The following is a 20,305-nucleotide window of genomic DNA, read 5'->3' on the forward strand; positions in this document are numbered from 1 at the left end:
CTGACCAGCAAACCTCAAAGAGAATGGTTAGTCATACAAAAATTGCCACCTTAGAAAAAAAGAAAATACAGTAAAACAAGTGACAAATGGTAGTTTGGTTCTTTTTTTTAGAGTTTAGCTGGTGCAGCTACACCATGCCCTCGATGGTGTCCAGCTTCACTGCTTGTCCTGCGTTCTTTTCCTCTCCCTGTTGTGTCTTGTAGAGCAGTTGGTAGTCTTTCAACACCTTCACAATCTCGTCATGTCCAAACTGCATGGCGTCGTCCACCGGGAGATTCCCCCACCTGTTGGGTGACAACATTTATTTTTAATTTTTTTTAAAAACCTTTAGTGTTGTACCCACTGTCCTTCTGCCACATGAACATAGAAATAGTTGCTAAAATTTGTTGTTTTTTATTACATTGTTTATTTACATAATTCCAAAAAGTATTACTTCTGTAACAATGATATATTTCAATATTAAGTATCCAACAAAATGCGTTTTTATTATTTCATTGTTTTTAAAAAAAAAAAAAACACACAATTCACAACCTTAAAAATGTTTAATTTAAGTACATAATTTAAAAAATATAAACAAAACTCAATGCATATACTGTATCTAAGAGAAATTATAGTGATGAATTTAATATATATATATATATATATATATATATATATATATATATATATATATATATATATATTTTTTATCTTCAAATTGTAAACTTATTGTTGTTATTTTCTTAATGGCTCTGTTACTTGTATAAGTGCATAAAAAATAAGTATATTGTTTAATTGATGAATTCATGTTGAAATATTCCATTTTTTTTGTGGAATGGAATTCAGATTTTCAATATTAAAAATAAATGGGTTTTTTACACATTTAGTTTGTCTATTTCCAATGATTTAAAAAGTCCTTTTAAATCCCTATTTTTTTTTTAATTCAATACATAGATGTTGATACTGTAGTTTCACCAGACAATACAAATAATGGTAATTTAGAAAAAATATTTACGATTTTTGGAAAACGTTAGAAATATCTATCTATTTTAAATATAGTTACAAAAAAATAATCAACCTTTCAACATATAACTAACTAACTAGTAATAAATAAATAATAATTAAATAATGTAATAATTGAAGAAGGTTTTAACATTTCAAATGTTAAATTCAACCATTCAATATTCTGATAAACTCCATAACTCACCTCTTTATTTTACAGCATGAAAATTGTATTCCATACTCTTGGATCTCTTGATCTTCAATTAATATAATAATGCAACAATTAGATCTAAACGTTAACAAAGGTTCAGCACACGTATACAAATGTCCCTGCATTAAATCAGTTGATAAATAAAGTGTATCCACCAATTAAAAAAGTACAAACGTAGCCATGAATCTCACCTGTCTGCCACAAATGGATTAACTTTACAGGATTCCGTCAGAAAATTCACCACAATGATGTGCCCTGAGAAGAAAGACAACAATTATTCTATAGTAAAATGCAGCAAATATAAGGAAAATATATTTAATTTACAAAAATAAAAGGTGTAATTAATCAATGTTGGTTAACATTGTTTAGTCAGGTTAAGAAGATATTTATGAAGCTGATATTGACAGTTCCTGTGTTGTTCTCAGTATTATCTTGATCTTTAAAGTATGTACTTTTTTGAGTATTGTTTTGATTGTTTAAGCGCTTTGTGATCCTGGTCTCGAAAAGCGCTATATAAATAAATATTACTTACTTACTTACAAGTTAATGATCAAAAATCATTTGCATTCATGTCTTCGTTGATCATGAACTGTCGAACTGACAAACTGATATCAGGATTGATTCCGCCGCATCAAATATACATAAGACTGTATTGAATGTCGAGCGCCGTGACACATGTCACTCACCCTCAGCCGCGGCAACATGTAGAGCTGTTCGAGAGTCGTAATCTTTCAGGTCCATGTCCATGGAGGAGAGAGCGAACCTGAGTCGATTACAAGAACGTGTATCACCTGAGGAGCTATACTTCTACAAAACAATGGCAATGGACTGTACTTGAGTACGCTATGAATATTATTAAGTACCTTCTGAGTGCAGACACGTCTCCGCTGTAGGCAGCAAACATTAGATTGAAAATGGATTTATTCTACATACAAAAAGAAGGCAAACAAGAGTATTATTTAAATATAAATACACATTGAGACAGGCATCTTAGAACAAATGACATGAGGAATATTAAAGATAATAAGATGCGCTGGTGTCTACTTTAAAACCCAGATTTATTTATGAATATTCTGATTTGATACTTTTTAAATTGCACGAGAGTGATTACATTATCATTGTACATCTATTTAAATACCGATGTTTGTTCATCTATACACCTATAATTGCTTATTCATTTAAACATACCAGCAATTTTAAGAAGCTAAAAATAAATGTCATTGTCAAGCAGAACCGTCACTTCAGTAATGAAGCGGCACAATACTGACACCTACTGGACAAACGTCAAACTGATTAAATGCAGAATTGTCGAATCAGCAACTGAAGCTGCCAGAAGTTTAAATGAGTTCGATTTCTTGTTGATCGAAGTTTAAATCTATTGTTCAATCCCTAAAAGGAAGTAATCATCTGTAGTTAGCTTCAAAATAACGATACGATTGCCCCTAATGACATAAGAGATGCACATTTTCTTGAAGCTAAACAAAAATACACTTTCATCAAATTCCCTTCATCTCAATTTGAACAATTTTCCAAAGTTTCAAAATGAATTTGTGATCTTCATAATCTATACTTTAGGTGTAAATTAATTGTAAATTTATTTTTATTAACTCAGAACAATGTTAGCTTAATTTTTTTTTTAAAAGACTGAAGAAAAAGAATATTCGAATTTAAAATATCAATATTTTGGTTGAATTTTTATATATATATATATTAGATGTGACTTTTTCGTACTTAAGCAGGAAAAACACATGTGATGGAAAAATAAATAAAAAGTTTAAAAAAAGTTTTTATTGTGTTTTGTCTTTGGACTACTGACTGTCAACTTTTATCTTCTATTTCAACAATATTTTTTCAATTTAAATATTTGTTTTTCAGCTATAAATGGTTAATGCTTAATTGTGACGAAAAAAATCAGAATATAAACAACAAACCCTGTCATCTCCGGTCTGCCGGCGGGGGTCCTGCTTTTTTACAAAGTGCCTGAGGTTGTCGTAGTTGTGGAAGTTGAAGAGCGAGACAAGTTCCTAAAGAAAAAGAAAACATTTATCTTAGAAGAGAAGTCGAGTCAAAAAGTGTACTACGTTTCATCAGTCAAGAAAATATAACTACAATTAAAGGGCAACTGAAAAAATCTCCCTGTTCTTCATTCTTGACGAATGAGTTGTTACAAGAGTGGAAGAATGGATTCATTCATCCTCCAGTGAGCTGTAGTCACAACTCACTTTGTTTATACAACGAGTCCCTTGGAGGTGGAGACTTCTGAGATTGATGCACATACGCTTGACCAATCACAGCAGAGTGAGTGTGTTTATGATAAACAAGAGTTAATCTCCAGAAAAACAGGGTTTTCAGCGGGCGGGGCTTAAAGCAAATTTTCTAAAGTAAAAATTTAAATGAAAAGAGAGTTTTGTACAAACAGACACATACTGATGATTACAATATAGGTCCAAAATATATTTAAGACACATCTCAACACATAAGTTAGATGTATTGAATGAATACTTGCCTGACAGAAGTCGATTCCTCGGACACTGTTTCCGACTCGGTCCAGCGGAGGCGACCAGCACATGACTCCCATCACGTTGGGGATCACCAGCAGAATCGCACCTGACACCCCAGATTTGGCAGGCAAGCCTACCTGAGAGACGGAAGGATTGTTGACTCATTCATGAATGGAATTCATTTTTAAATAATCAATATTGCTTTATTTAAAACATTGAGTGTTTTTGACATGTTTTTCCATCAGCATTCACTCACATGAAAAGCCATCTGTCCCGAGAAATCGTACATTCCGCACGAGTGCATGAGACTGAGGGTGTTCCGGACGGCCTCTGCCGTCAGCACACGCTCGCCTGTGATTGGACAGATCCCACCATTTGCCAGAGTTGCCGCCAGGATACTTCCTGATTCACAGGTCACTTCCATGGAGCAGAGCTGAGAAGAGAAAATAATAAATGTAAAAAACTTTAGATGAACCCCATTGTTATCTTGAGTATAAAAAAGGTTAGAAGTAAGTCATCGCTGGAGGGGAAGTTGCGGGTCAGGACCTGGAAGTAGAAGTCGAGGGCGTCGATCATGTCAGCGCCCGGAGGAAAACACTGAGGAATGACAAAGAAGAAATGAGGAAATCTTTAGATCGATGGATGTTGAGATCTATTTAGAGCTTTAGTTGACAAGCAGATGCATCAACAAATTACAAATATCTTATGATCAACCTTTAATTTTTTAATAACTACTTTTTAAAAAAAGTTTCTGCCATTTAATCAGTGGAAAGGATGTCAAGCTACATGAGATACATTTTATTATTTCAATTACATTTTTGTCAAAATAAAACCGTAATCTCCCAAAATCAAATGTAAATTATAGCTGTTTTTTCAATATTATTTCTTTTATTGGGGTGTAATTTAATAAAAATCATTAATTATCAGCTTAAGATTAATTAAAACAATTATAAATACTATCAATTTATTGTATTTATGTGATATATTTGATTATTTTAAACACATGTAGCATTTCGGGAAGTTAAAGTTGTAAATATAGTGTGAAAGAAAAGACATCCAGTCCTGTGGACCATTTTCTAGTTCTTAATCAATGTTCATACAGCTCCAAAAACAACAGTTTTGAAATCCAAACTGAAATCCAAGACTAATCTAAACTATTGTGACTAGAAAAGTATTTTCAAAATTGCATTAGCTCTTAAAATCAAAATAAAAACACAACATTGAGCTACGAAATGGAAGCGCTAACTGCTAGCAACACTGTTTTAAACTTCAGACTCATCCATCCATTTATCTAGAGATATGGTGGCACAAGAAGAAGTCTCATGATCAGCGCTTGCATCAGTGCAAGACAAAAAAATGTCTCACAATTCCACACATCAGCAGCAGCAAGACACACGCACTGACCTTCTTCTCCTTCATGTAGTATCCGATGGCAAAATTCCTGTCGCCCGTTTCTTTTTCTGACTGAAACCTGAGACAAGAGGCCGAAAAAGTCAATATTGAAGCATCGATTATGCGCTCGCTGATCTGCGCGAGCCATTATCATCACAACGTTAATCATGTGACTCACGTGGCGTTGCTGAAGCCGACGTATTTGTGACCCGCCATCTTCTTCACAAACTCCATCACCTGGTTGGTTCAGATGTGTATTAATAAATACAATTACAACACATTTAGTAATGATGTGTGAAAATGTACCTTATTTTAAAATGTTACTATTACAAGAAAATGTTAAATATTACTTGCAAAAAAATCTTAATGATATTTAAATATACAAATATGACATAATAAATAAAAACACATCACTTGGTCACATATGTTAATCAAGTAAGGGTTAAAAGATTTACTGATAAATATTGTTATTAATGGTTACAGCATTATCTACTTTGACGTAAGCAACAACTCACATAGTCGAACTTCTCCGCCTTGTTGAAGTGCGGCTGAAAACAAAGCAATAAATTCAGTCGTTAATCAGTGAATAGAGCGGTAAAGATCTCGATAAAACTCGTTGCGCAATCTTAAATGTATATGGCTCGTTGCGCAATGTGAAGCCTGTGGAGCAAGAGAAAAGACTTTCACTGATCACGGTTCGGGACATATTTACAAGTGGTGCAAAATAAAACTAAAAATGGTAAAAGAAAAAAAACCAACAACTGTAATTGAAATGCATGTAATCCTTGTTAATCGTTTAATAGCAGGTATTTTTGTAATAATAATAACAATAGTATAATAGATTTTAGATAAAAACACTTATGATGGTCTGATGAAGTTTCGTGAAGCAGTGTCATTATTTTCAGAGTCCACTAGATGGCGGTCTCTGGACTATTTTCCTTTGTTTTGAACAACTGTTCTAATGAAACATCACATCATTTTTAAACTGATGGTGCCACCTACTGACCTCTAAACAACATGACACTGTTTCATGAAGCTTCATCAACCCATCCCTTAAAATCACACCCAGTAAGACACACTTATTTAGTTGGACAGCTAAAAAACAAATGTTTATTTTAAACGATATTTAATTAAATTATAATACGCAATAGACTACTTTAACATTTGAAGTAAGAAAAAAATAGGAAGATAAAGAAGAAAATATTTCAATATATTTTACAATGAGCTCTTTAAATTAAGGTATTACTATTTGAATTATTTCCCAAAATATATGTAATGTCAATCGACATGTAATTTGTATTTGTCATGCCTGGTTTAACATGTTTTTATTTTTGATTTATGTTTTTATTTTATTTTATTATTATAGCTTTACAACAATTAATAAACACTATTATACAAAAAATTAATTCGATTTTAATCTAACTCTTAAATTAAGTTAAAATAAGTTCCTTGCTTATTATTATAGGATTTGGAAATTTAAGCATTAAATACTTCACAATAAAAATGACTAATAATAAATAAATAAATAATACATTTCAAACACCTTAGCCTGTGTATGAGGATTTACAACGAGTTGACGTTCAACTGCTAATGCTCACCTTGATAAGAGAACTGATGACGATGGCTCCAGCGTTCACCATAGGGTTGTGCGGTTTATCTTGGAGAAAAAGAGGAAAAACAAGATAACATCACTTGAACAACGTCTGAGAAATTCTTCGTCGTGCTTTAATTTAATAAAGATAAGAAAGAAGCATTTGAAATAACAATTATAAAAACAGTAAGAAATGAACAAGTGTTTATTACAGCATTTATTTTCATGTCTAAACAAGAAGGAGCCGCTCTAGTAGAAGAACTCACATTTACCCGATCCTTAAAACTCTTCACTGGCTGCCAGTTTCTTTCAGGATCAACTTTAAAATTCTGGTTCTTACTTTAAGATCTATTCATGGTCAGGCCCCTCCTTATATCAGTGATCTGATCCAGCCTTACACCCCAGCTCAGGCTCTGAGGTCTGTGGATCAGAATCTACTGATGGTTCCTGAACAAGCTTCCGGACCAGAGGAGAGAAACCCTTCCAGGCTGTTGCTCCTAAGCTTTGGAACGATCTTCCTCTCCCTCTGTGCTTGATTCTGACTCCTCAAAAAACATCTTAAGGACTTCTTATTTGTTCAGGCTTTTCCCGGATTTACTGGGAATCCTGTGTTTGTCTTATGTGTCTTGAACTTTTAAAGTATATATTTTAACTGTGTATTGTATTTGATTGTTAAAGCGCTTTGTGACCCTGGTCTGGAAAGTTGTTTACAAATACTGAGTTACTTACCTTCGTCATCCAGAGACAGCATGTTGAACTTGAGTCCGCTGGGCTCCATTCCTACATATCTGTGGACCTGCTCTGTTCCCATCTCATGCACGGCGATGGCGTATTGAAGGGGCTTCACGCACGACTGCAGGCAGAAGGGCAGCTTGGTGTCGCCGACCGAGTGTCTGCGGAGACAATAATGTTACGAAGGTCACGGCAGGTGTGAACTTAAGACCCTCTGACCTGCAGCATGAAGCTCGGAGGGTCAAACAAACCAAGATTTTAAAATGGTTTGAATACTGGCCTAAGCCTTACCTAGCAACACTAAAACAAGGCCAAATGGTGGATGAATTCAGATTTTGTGACTTTATTCACTTAAAATTGAAGTCAAGTTTAACCCTTGTGTTATCTTAGGGTCAAGGTGACATGTATTTGTGTACACAATCGTTCACCTTGACCCAGAGACAACACAATGGGTACCAAAAACTTTTTTTTTTCGGGCCTTCGGTCTCAACTTGACCCTGCACAAGAGTTTTTTTTTCCTGCCATATCCGGACGCATTAGCAGCAACAGTAGGAAGCCATACAGGTAAATGATGACCACCTAAATCCAGATGAAACAAATGTGTTTGTGGCATCCCTCGTGTTGTCTCTGGGTCAAGGTGAATGACCCCTGCCTCTGATTATGTTAAGACAACACATGGGATACCACAAACACATTTGTTTTCGGGCCCCTAACACAATTGTTAAGAAGAAAAAAACCTAAATTGAATCACCTGGTCCTAGCTCCATTTTTAACATTCCCAGAAATAAACTTTGGATTTTGCAGACAAAAGGAAGTCAAGTAAGAATTCACTCCTTGGCAGAGGTAATAACCAACAGTACCTTTGTCCGTCCACTGTGCACAAAGAGACCCCCCACAGCTTTGGGTTGAATTTGGCCAACTGAGGGATGTAGTCGGCCACCTGAGAAGACGACACAGCTACACATTATCCAGGAAGACTTTACAGACGGCAACAAACAAAAGAGATGATGTTAACCTTCCCGTCGTTTTGCTTCTGCACTTTGCTATAAATGATGTTGATTTCTTGTGTAAATGCATCAAACTCCGGGATGATGAATTTCTTCCTGAAGGCTTGAATCAGCAGAAGGATATTCCCACCGACGAACCTGAAAGAAAAAAAACATCACACACACGTCATCTGAAAGAGATTAAAGCTCAACAAAGAAGGGGCACATCATTCTTAACCTCATTATGAGGGAAATTACTGGCGAGTGGAGCAGAGGAAGGTCAGACAGGTGCCGCAACAGACAGCCAGTCGATCCCACAAATCACCGAAAACAAACCCTTAATTAAAATGGATTGTTGTCGGGAAGGTCAAACTAAAAATAGTTCTCATACCTCCAGCCAGTGACACGCTGTGATTTGAGCACACCGAGACCCCGAGTGCGGTCGCAGCGTGGCAGGCTCCATTACAGGTTGACCTGGGTCATGTGAGTTTTGTGTACTTCCCTTTCTGCACTCAAGAGTCCAATACATTCATTTTCTTTGACTTGTCAATAGGAGCAGGTGGACATATGAGGTTGTATTTTTTATGTCATATTGATTTAATTAAAGGGCAACTAATGTGAAACTCGCCTGACTTACTCACAAGTCTTTCCCTTCGAGATGCAGTAAGTCCCTGATCATGACCACGTTTTAAAGTTATTACTTATAATTATGTTATTATCCTTCTTTCTTTGGACACAGTTCCATGGAGGTGGAGACTTCCGGGATTGATGACGCATGGTGACAAACCTCAACACTTGACCAATCACAGCAGAGTGGGTGTGGTTATGGTAAACAAGTAATCTCCAGACAAATTATGCATTTTCAGTGGGTCAGTGAGTTTTGCACAAACAGACACATAAGGCGCTCTAGAAATAACCATTACTTACTTACTTAGTAACATACTGATGAGTACAATATAGGTCCAAGATTTATTTACAGAAAGATAACCTGGACATAAGTTTTAAAATGGATTAGTTTAATTTTAGAAATAAATAAATTTGCATCTTTAGTGTGTTCATGCGATTCCTCTTACGACCATTGTTTCCATGGTTACTGCCGATTCAGTAAATTTTCGTAAATTTATAATTTGTGAAGAATCAACTGTGCATTTTAAACTGATTTTATATGGTTAAAAAACCAATCAAAATGTTTTTGTACGACCTTGGTACGATACAAAGATGCACCGGACTTAATTTACCTTGTAATCCCCTTTATGTATGAAAGAAAATCTTCATTGATATTGCTTCTTATAATCTGATGTGCCTTTTGGAAAATAAATACGGTAATAGGTTAAAATAAAAAGCTTCTAGTTCTATATAATAAACATGTCCAGAATTCAAACAAGGGGCCTTTTGAAAAAAAAAAATCATTTAATGAAATAGATTCCATTTAAAAATGTAGTAACTGTAAAAAAAAAATAAAAAAAAGGAATCTCCTTTAAATGACTTCTCAGTATTTTATTAAATTATTGCTATTTTTAGTTTACTTTAAAATTCATGTCTAATGATCAATGTGGTCTTAGTTATTATGTGTTAAATATTCTATTACAGACTTGTATAAATATTAAAGGATCAATTCAAAGTTATCAAAATTGTTCTGCACCTGCGAAAAAGCCTTCTTTCCATCATGACCTCTCCCACTGAGTCTTTGACGGCCTCACGAAGCTTCTCCATGCAGTCTTTGAGACGAGGGTCTGAGGGATGAAGGCCGGTCTTCTTCAGGGCCTTGTTTTCGTGTTCAAAAAAAAAAAAATGTAATTACGATTTTCATGACTTTATAAATTGCCCATAGTGTGGACTTACTGTAATAAAGTAAGAGATAGGAATTTGTTCTTTTCCTTCTGTGATGGCGTAGAAAAGCATGTCTTCCACTCCAGAACTGTGGACCTTGGATGAGGTATTCCTGCTGAAATAAAAGATAAGAAAACTCTCACTTATTCTTAACCAGAAGCCAAAGAAGTTAGTTTTCAATATATGAGGAGCACAGTCATCCAAAAGAGACTCAACGTAGACCCACTACTCCTACACATCAAGAGAAACGAGTGGTGATGAAAATGAATTTAGATTAGAGGCTCCATTTATTAAATATTGTCTTGGTTAAAGCTATAATTCAAATTTTGTCACATTTAAAAATATTTTTGGAGGTTTCTCGTTAATCTATTACTCAACATTTCAGTTTGCAAGGATTAATCCAATCTGAAGACATTTTTATTTGTGCAGGCTTTTCCTTGATTGAGACTCCTGTGTTTTTTTCGGTGTTATCTTGAGCTTTTAAGTATATATTTTATTGGGTATTGTTTTGATTGTTTAAGCGCTTTGTGACCCTGGTCTGGAAAAGCGCTCTACAAGTATAAATTACTTACTTACTTACTAACATGTAAAATATTAAATTAAGTTAATCCAATACATTAATTTCCTGTGAATTGTCAATAGGAACAGGTGGACATATGAGGTTGCATTTATTATGTCATATTGATTTAATTAAAGGGCAACTAATGTGAAACTCGCCTGACTTACTCACAAGTCTTTCCCTCCGAGATGCAGTAAGTCCCTGATCATGACCACATTTTAAAGCTATTACTAGTTCCATGGAGGTGGAGACTTCCGGGATTGATGACGCATGGTGACAAACCTCAATACTTGACCAATCACAATCCCAATTAAGTTGATCCTTTTTTGAGAAACGTGTGTTTGATTTCAATCCTTCAATAAGAGTATTGTTGAATAATGAATGAAATCAGAATTTACTGAAACAATAATGATTAAAATATGAATTTAAAATATTTCCTTTGAGCTCACTTTAAAAAACAGAACAGAACAAACTTAACATATGTAAAGACAGAACTAAGAAGTATTCTCAAATAATGTAAAAACAATTTAAGTTTAAACGTAACCACATATATACGTCATTCTGTCCCTCGTAAATAATAATGTGGGTTAAAGGAAAGGGAAAAACAAACGTTCATATTCCTCCTGACAGACTTACATGTTGAGGTGAAAGTTCTTGTGGGACTCTGTGGTGGATCTCGGACATGTTGTCTGGATGAGGAGCAGCTTCCTCTTCTTCACACTTTCTTTGTGTTTGACCAGAAGCTGGACGCAGTGACTGAGCCGCAGAGCCCTGAAGCTGTGCATCTTTGGAAAGATCTGTCAACTTTAGTGCAGTCAAGAGTGAGTCAAGAGTGGAGCAGCAGGTGACGGGGTCTGCTGTCCGGCCCACACTCGCGCACATATCGATGCCTTCACGGAACCACATAAATATTACAAATATTAAGAAATATTAAAAATATTTGTCAGAACACCAACGACAATAAAATCACATTGGTAGTCTTAAAAGTGAAAGCTTTTTTAATTATAATATAATTATTTGTACTTGCATTTTATATGTAGTTTTAGTAAAGAATAATAGAAATATTTACTACGCTTTAAAAAAAAGAATATTCTAAAATCCTAAAATTATACAATTAAATATTTACAGTTTACAATACCTACATGTTTTACTAAAAAACATACCCACTAGTTTTTTTTCCGAGGGTGACATGAAAGCATCACGGGGGTTGATCGACTGCTGTTGGCGCTATGAACTTGATTGGCAGTTTCAACAGCCAATGATCGCTTATTTTGAAATGCGATGTCACGTGTTGGCACATGGACGCTCAGGTTATTATTAGCGTGTTTCGAGCAGGTGCACGCATATATTACTCAAAGAAAACTGCATTTAAACGAGAGACTTTGTTATTTGGATTAGATTAGAGAGGTTATTTGGAATACGTTTCAACCTCAATAGTTTTTATTATGGTCAATATTTCATAATAAAAAATAATATATATATATATATATATAATAATACATAAAATGTAATTTGTTACAAGGTAGCTTCTTAATAATTTGTATACTCTTATATTGTTTTATAATATTATTATTTAAAATTGAGTATATATAAATTGTGACGCAGTGATAGGAAACGCTCTCTAGTGGTTAACCGTCGTACAACAGTGACATCTATTGGTCAATCTTGTAACTCTTCATTGTTAAATCACCCATGACAATATTCATAGCCATTGAAAAAAAAAAGACATCCATTCATAATTGAAATCCCCTGTATATTTTGCAACACATTCTAAAGCCAAAGCTGTGAACTTTCTGAAAGAACAGCAACTCTTTGTTCAAACTTTTAATCCTTAAGATTAGATCTCCGTTTTCTCCCATAATTATTAGAAGAAAAAAAAACCAACCTTAAAAACACATGTAAATCCGATTGACATGAGTTCAATCTTTGTATGGCATCCATTGGCAATTATATTTACATGTTTTTTCTCTTTTTGTATTCTTGAGGCAGGAAAACAAAAAAAATAACATGGAAACGTAGAATTACTTTTGTTGTACATAATCTTATGAGTAGAGTACAATATAGAGGTACGATTTCTGTTTACAAGGCTGATTGTGATTTAATAAATAACTGCATTATCACCAGCAAGTATGGATCAGAAGCAGATTATTTAAAATGTGTTGTAAACTTGAATTACATGTTAAAAATGATCATAACTTTAAACACTCTTTGCAGGACGTGGCAACACCAGCTTCAGTCCGATATCAACCACACAGGAAGGCATGTAGGAGAGAGGGATCCAGAGGAGCTTTGCATCCCAGCCGGCGCTATATCTGGTCCTCGGGTAGACAGCGGTGAGGGCGTGCTCCATGCAGTTGGTGACCTTGGTGAGGTCGGTGTCACAGATCGCATTCATGATCAGTCGCTGGATCTTGATGTCTGATATGGGAGAACAAACACAAAAACCAGTTCAGCAGGAAGAGTTGATAACAGTTGGCACAAGTCATCTTATCCAAGCTGACATCTAAAGGTGACAAAAAGTTCAAAACTGTGGGTATTTCTGATGGTTATCGACATTTACCTCCAATTCCTGCACATGTACTAATTTGCCACTGAGCTAGACACTTACTAATCACAGGTTGTTTTTCATTCTAACTTGACATGGAAAGCTACAAAAAAAATTAAAAATGATCAGATCTATTCCTAATTTATGTGGTGTTCAGTATAGAAAAATAAGGCATAATCCAGATGGAGAATATTCCAGATAATTTATACAAACTTTTTTATTTTTAGAATACATTTTAATTGATAAAAACGATATATATTAATAGTACAAAACCAAGAAGAAATGCAATATGTACATGTGTAATGAATTGAAATGCTTTTTTTTTCATTAAAATTGCCTCTAAAATTCATACAAGAAATCTCAAATAAATAGAAAAATAACATGTTATAATGGTTACCATATTTATTTATTTTTTAAACAGTTATCACCCACTCAGGTTGTATAATAATATTTAAAAATTAGGTTAAAATGTTGAATAGAATAATTATTAAAAATCATATTAAATGGTTGAAAAAGTTTGGGAATATATTTGTGTGCAATTTAATCAAATACTTTAACGCATATGACTTTAGTTTTAGATAACTGTCTTAAATTAGGGTTCCTTGGACTTACACTTATCCAGGTACTTGTCCCCATAGCTGGCTTGCACTTCAGGACTCAGCTGGTTCCACAAGCGACTGAGCTCCCTCTCAAGAGGATCAAGGCTTGTGACCGCAGTCTTAAAAAAGCCTGGCTCAATGATGCAAACATTGATCCCAAAGTAGTGGATATCCCGCCTGAGAACAGTGAGTAAAACAGTAATATTAATATGTGTAAATGAAAGCTTAATTACCACATTAAGTTGGTCTTGCCTGAGACAATCTGAGAAAGACTCCACGGCGTATTTGGAGATACAATATCCTCCACCGTTCGCAGCCACTCTGCCCAACACGGACGCCACGTTCACGATTCGCCCCCGAGCCTTTTTGATGAGAGGAAGGAAGGTCATCGTCATGGCAATGGTGCCGTTCATGTTGACTTTCAGGGTGCTGTGGAAGTCCTCCACCCTCATCCACTCGGAGGGCCCCATCGGCAGAGAGCGACCCGCGTTGTTGACGAGACCCCAGAGTCCTGGACGGACAGGAGAAGAGATGACGACACACAGAACCATCTTGATACATTTGTAATGAATAGTTAACTTTAAAAGGTAACAGAAACGGAAACTCTTGGCAGTACTGTATAGTCGCTAGTGATGGTCTGATGAAGCTTCATGAAACAGTGTCATGTTGTTTAGAGGTCAGTAGGTGGCGCCATCAGTTTTTAAAAAAGGATGTGATGTTTCATTAGAACAGTTGTTCAAAACAGAGGAAAACGGTCCAGAGAGAGCCATCTAGTGGACTCTGAAAATAATGACACTGCTTCATGAAGCTTCATCAGACCATCACTAACCGTGTCTTTGGGCAACTATTTAAATGAAACCATCCATAATTTTGAAGCCAAAAGCACCGTCCCCTGAGATCTAAAAATAAATGAAGCTTCATTCCACCTTTCACTACTTTTGTAATGATTTTTTTTTTTTTTAAACAACAATTATTTAATATTTATTAAATCATTACTATCATTACCAACAAAAATCTAACATGGAATTTTGAAACTAACTTAGCATATATTTATTAAAATATTAAGAATGTGTCTTTTGGTGATACTTAAAAACATGCACAATAAACTGCAGGTGTCATTGAACTGTATATATCAGTTCACTCCATCCAACACTGTCTCTTTACCTTTATCACCCACTTCTGTCTTGGTCCACTCCATGGCTTTCTGGATGCTGTCCAGACTGGTCACGTCGAGCAGGACCGTGTTTAAATAAGGTCCAGCGGATCGTTTGAGATCGTCAGCTCCTTTTTCAGAGTAACATCCGGCGATCACGCGGAAGCCTTTCCGATCAAGCTTCCTACACAACAGGTTTCCAAACCCGGAGTCACAGCCGCTCACGAAGACGTACTTTTCGGTGACTTCTTCCATCTCCAGGCTATCCCTGTAGAGCCACACGACGGACCAGACAACCACGACCGTAGCAGTGATGTACAGCCAAGCATTGTCTCTGTCAAAGATATCGATTCAAGAAATGAACGATGACACTTGATGGAAAATAGAAACCTTTCAGAAGATGTCTTACCCTAAAAGGTCATAGACAAACTGTGTGTCCATCGTGATGGTTTGCAAATCTCAGCTGAAGTGCTTCCTAAAAATATGAAAACAGGTTGAGCAATAACAAGTCAATTGCAGATCAAGAAAAATAGATTCTTTAGAGTCGACTTGTGCACACACGTTTTTTTCATTAACTACTGTTGGTGTGATGCATAAGTAATTAATATCTGCTATGGGCACATGACAACTCTTTGGATAAGATGCTTATGAAAGACTGTAAGGTATTTGTGAGCCAAAAGGAGGGTGAATTGTTCAGAGCGTAGACGTAACGTCCGTGACTGAGCTGCTTAGCATCAGAACCTGATTACGCTGCATGCTTATTAGTGTGGGAACAAAACGAAAGACGCAAAGTTAATTAATTGCTGTCAGAAATTAAGACATAAAACAAACAAACAAAGATTACGGATATGAAAATTGAAAGATTCTCGTAGTCACGATAATTGAAGAATTCGTTCTTTTTTCTTCTTTTTTTTTTAAGAGATGATCAGTGACGTTGTTAACTCTAGCAGAATATTGATTACATTTCTGTCCACTTCATTCTTTTTGTTGCACTTTTCAGCCAAATCCATGGGATTCCTACCAGGCCAGATAGATGACAGAAAGCCTTTGAAAGAACCAATTTGAAACCGAGAAAAAAAACAACCATTTACCTAATTCCCATTCTGCAGGTGAAAATAAAAATACAGCCTATTTCTCCTTCTTTCAAAATGTATGATAATATATATTGTGAACCTTTTATTTTACTAGTAATGATGAAAGTTTTAAAGCAGTGGTCCCTAAAACCCTGTCTGTCTAGTCCTTTGTTACCGACGGGAAGGGACGATATAATTCTAATTATTATTACTGCCTAAAAAGTGTTTCTTTTAGAAAACGAAAACTGTTTTTTTTCTGAAATAACATTAGCGTGACTAGTGAAAATGAGTAAAGCACAAACTCTAGAAGTTTCAGAGTCCTCGTTCCATATAAGTAATGGTAAAACACAAACTCACACATTGGCACAAAGCTAGGAGACACAGACATACAGAACACCATTGTCGGCATACAATCAAATATCCGTAGATACAAATACAAACAACATCTTGTTGTAAACGGTCCAGAGCTGTTGCTGATTCAGCGTTATGGTGAGATGTTTCTTTCATCAACTTAATTGTAGTTTTCTTTCCAGGTCATGCTTTTGTACTTTTACTTTTTTTTTTTTTGCTCCAGGAATATAATCCTGACATTTAACCAGTCCGTGGTAAAAAAAAAAAGGTTGGGGTCCCCTGTTTTAAAGTAAGGTGAATGACAAACGTGATGAAAAATTAAAGTGATTATTTATAAGAGAATCTATAGAGGACAGGAGTATAATCAATAAACCTGTTTAGAAAGGTAAAAATAAATGTCATCTTACACATAATATAAAAATATAATTATACCAATTACAAACACATACAGAAAGGTGTAAAAATTAATAATTAACCAAAGTAGTTTCTTACCTTTTTTCCCTGAGCTGAATGTTTCTCTTGTTGCCTTTCCTTTTTTCCTTCTCACCCAACCGAGAACCTTCCCATGAGGCAAACAGCTTTATCCCTTTGTGGTTTATCCCTTAAGACAAGTCCCCAAATGGTAATCCCAAATGCATAACCATTTAGTTTGTGTAAGGAAAAATGTAAAGGGAATTAAAGTCCCATGTGTGGAAAATGCAGTAGTTAGAATAAATGTAATTGCTTCAACATTCATTGACTTATCGACTGACAAATGGCTCTAGTAAAAGCTTCAGTTTTTGGGTAAAGTGAGTGTTTTAGTGAGGGTTTTAACCCCTTTTTATAAGAAGTATTTTTAGTCTTACTAAGACTCTTAACTAGGAATTCTCTGAATTTCTGGCCAATTACATTTCTGAGGAAAAATATTTTGTAACAAGCTTTTCTAATCCTTATTCATTCATCGTAGGATTAACTCTTTCTTTCACCCTGAATAAGAAACCTTTTCGCAAGAGCTTGCTTGACATTTGGAAGTTCAGGTGGAGGTGCTGTTCTTGCAAATGACATCCCCACTCGATGGACATACCTGGAAAACCTTTTAACAAATGTGGACGGACATGGAATGATGGAGTGCTTTAACACGTTTACTACACAACAGGGTTTCCACCTTGAGAAACCCTCACCATTACACTTAAAAATATTATGTTTTTGTGATCATATTTGTTTACATTAGGTTAGGTATTTGAACACATTTACTTCTTTTTTTAATGTAATTTTAAATTGAGATATACTGTTAAAACAAAAATGTCTAAACTCAGTCACCTTCGCACATGCTATCATATCTTTGTGAATGCTACAGATAAAATCCTCAGTTATTTAAATCAAAAAATGTTTTATTATTTGACGAATACCTTATTTCAACGCATATACATTTCAATTCACATTCAGATATTAAATTGTGAAGAAAATCAATGTTAATAAAATAATACTACATTCTGATGTTAAGATAAACAGATATAAAGAATAAAGCAGAAAAACAACAGTTTGTAGGGGAGAAAACAAAGCAAAAAGTCAAAAAAGGAAAAGTTATTTAAAATAAAAGTACTCTGTAGGACCATTGTTGGGTGGTTTAAAAAGAACAAACAATCGTCATCCTGTGAGAAACATACTCTGTAGGAGCATTAAGACGGTGCCCTTGCTACTGTGATGCTTTGCTTCGCTGCTATAAGTTAAAATTCCATCTCCATTTCCAAACAATTTATGATGGTGTAGAATGAAACTGTCCCTTGTGAACATATTCAAGAGCCGTTGCAATGGTCCTCATGTCCATCTCAATACTGCGAGCCCAGTTTTCCACATCTCCGATTTCCTGTAAAAAAAAACCAAAAAACTTTCAGACTTGCATAGATTGCTTTAGACACAGGACATTAATTTAATCAGCAAACTTTGAAAAATGTGTACGGTCTGTATACAAATCCTTTGTTCTTATAAGACTTATGACAATGTTTATTTTAAGCACTTTGTGACTAATGTGGATTTGATAGTAATATGTCACAATATAGGGGCACTGATACGATATATTGCAATACTGTGGGAACAAGGATATATTTGTTGCATAATCCAAGTACTTCCCTCTGGGGTTGTCAAATTTAAAGACCAACTGACTCTTGACAAAGTCATTTCTGCCTAATTTGTTTTGAAACCAAAATAGGTCTGAACATTGGCTTTAAAAAATGGCTGGATTCGACAGTATCCTCTCGTCCTCACTCATCTCACAGGATTTCATTGCTCCTTTCGCTGTGGAGGACGTAATAACTGCTGATATCTAGATAAAATTTAATTGCATCCATGCAGCCTGAATCTTTTCTTATAATCGCTTCTTTATTCCAACATAAATAAATGATCTGTATAAGGCAGGACTTAGTCGATGTAACGTGCAGACAATCAGAATTTGTCTCCGTGAAATGTAAGTTGATCTGGTTTGTTTTTACATCATTTTTACTCTGTGATCTCAACCTCTGCTCAGAAGAAGGTTCAGCACTACAAATAAAGGGATTAGGTGACATCACTTTTTAACTTTTGCTTCAGAGAATCTGATTTATTTATTAGAAGCTAAAAGTGGACAAAATTTTTTTTTTAAATGTCCCAATTTTGTGAAATGGATTTCGCTGGTAGCTCCTGATCTGTGCTGTAAGCAGCCACGTCTCTACTTTTGCACAGTGGACGCTGGTTTAGGCTTATACATCACCTTGTTACGGCAAAAAAACAAGGCAGAATAATCAGTGCATTCATAGTTAGAAGCTCTTAACAGGACCTTAGCCTGCGTTGTGTGACCTAATTCAATAAAAATGTGATGACTCAGCACAACTATCATGATAATAAAACCAATTCCTACCTTCAGCGCCTGGTTGAAACCCTCCACCATGCTGATCCACTGTGCCGTTTGTTTAGAAAACTGACTGGCTTGGACTTGCAAAGTTTTCACTTCATGATCAAGTTTACGCTGGTTCACGTACGCCTGGGCAACCCTGGAACGTAAAAACAAGAACAGACATTAAAATACAACATTTCAGAAGATAAATTGTTGAATCATCTATATTAAAAAACAGAGAGTATTTTGTGTGTTTTAAGACAGAAAGATCATCTTTACACATGTTGTGATCTCATAAGAAAAAAGTCTAAGAAACATGCTTTGAGTTCATGAAAAACATAACAACAAATAAGGAAAACGCTGGGCATTTAGCAGGAAGTGTTGATAAACGAACATTTGTTTTTAGTGGGTGACAAAAAATAAATAAACTAAAGGTTAAGTGTAAAATAATCTCACCCAACATTGAGGTGGTCCACCAGAGCTTCTGTCAGACATGTCGCTGCTGCAATAGCTTCACGCCTTCGTCTCTCTATATTAGGTACGGAAATGATCGATTAAAAAGAGATTTGCATTTAAGAAACTAACCACAACCCCCGATTTTGTGGTCGATGTCCGGTCGTTGTTTTTAGCATCAGTTAGCTTCATGGCTAACAACAAACGCCGTCCATTTACCTTGAAGCTCCTTCCGTTCCGTTTGCTTCACCTGGTGCTCCTTCAGCAAACGTGACAACATTTTATTGCGATCTAATACAAAAAACAAATTCTATTTTTCTACATGTGTCATTACGAGTTTGCGGACTATTCGAAGATCAGCTGACTTTTCACCACCCGCACATCCGGTCACGAGATCACACGTGTGACGCGCCAGTGACGTCACACGCGATGACAAATACAACCGCTGTATGTTATAGTATGAATACATTTTTTTAAAGCAATGTACAGAAACGTGTCGT

The 20,305-nt window shown here is 35.3% G+C and overlaps 3 protein-coding genes across 3 annotated transcripts; all 3 read right to left on the reverse strand.

Moving 5' to 3' along the window:
- gls2b (glutaminase 2b (liver, mitochondrial)) lies at positions 1 to 11,610 on the reverse strand. Its single transcript, XM_087801753.1, has 18 exons — positions 11,420 to 11,610; positions 10,237 to 10,339; positions 10,037 to 10,158; positions 8,424 to 8,553; positions 8,269 to 8,348; positions 7,406 to 7,569; positions 6,684 to 6,742; positions 5,601 to 5,633; positions 5,264 to 5,322; positions 5,098 to 5,164; positions 4,240 to 4,290; positions 3,950 to 4,126; positions 3,699 to 3,830; positions 3,124 to 3,216; positions 2,056 to 2,117; positions 1,879 to 1,955; positions 1,384 to 1,447; positions 1 to 284 (listed from the first exon to the last, which is right to left on the reverse strand). The coding sequence occupies exons 1-18, from the start codon at positions 11,566 to 11,568 to the stop codon at positions 128 to 130; spliced, it is 1,779 nt and encodes a 592-aa protein (XP_087657879.1). The 5' UTR covers positions 11,569 to 11,610; the 3' UTR covers positions 1 to 127.
- A 1,360-nt stretch (positions 11,611 to 12,970) lies between these two features.
- rdh5 (retinol dehydrogenase 5 (11-cis/9-cis)) lies at positions 12,971 to 15,531 on the reverse strand. The gene is made up of 5 exons (XM_087801754.1): positions 15,490 to 15,531; positions 15,092 to 15,414; positions 14,180 to 14,438; positions 13,941 to 14,104; positions 12,971 to 13,201 (listed from the first exon to the last, which is right to left on the reverse strand). Exons 1-5 carry the CDS (start codon positions 15,519 to 15,521, stop codon positions 12,981 to 12,983), a joined length of 999 nt encoding a protein of 332 aa, XP_087657880.1. The 5' UTR covers positions 15,522 to 15,531; the 3' UTR covers positions 12,971 to 12,980.
- Positions 15,532 to 17,873: 2,342 nt separating this feature from the next.
- On the reverse strand, positions 17,874 to 20,190 carry bloc1s1 (biogenesis of lysosomal organelles complex 1 subunit 1). Its single transcript, XM_087800636.1, has 4 exons — positions 20,025 to 20,190; positions 19,809 to 19,881; positions 19,377 to 19,509; positions 17,874 to 18,350 (listed from the first exon to the last, which is right to left on the reverse strand). The coding sequence occupies exons 1-4, from the start codon at positions 20,083 to 20,085 to the stop codon at positions 18,240 to 18,242; spliced, it is 378 nt and encodes a 125-aa protein (XP_087656762.1). The 5' UTR covers positions 20,086 to 20,190; the 3' UTR covers positions 17,874 to 18,239.
- Positions 20,191 to 20,305: the final 115 nt, after the last annotated feature.

Source organism: Callionymus lyra, chromosome 10 (assembly GCF_982586985.1).
Source record: "Callionymus lyra chromosome 10, fCalLyr1.hap1.1, whole genome shotgun sequence".
Taxonomy (NCBI): domain Eukaryota; kingdom Metazoa; phylum Chordata; class Actinopteri; order Syngnathiformes; family Callionymidae; genus Callionymus; species Callionymus lyra.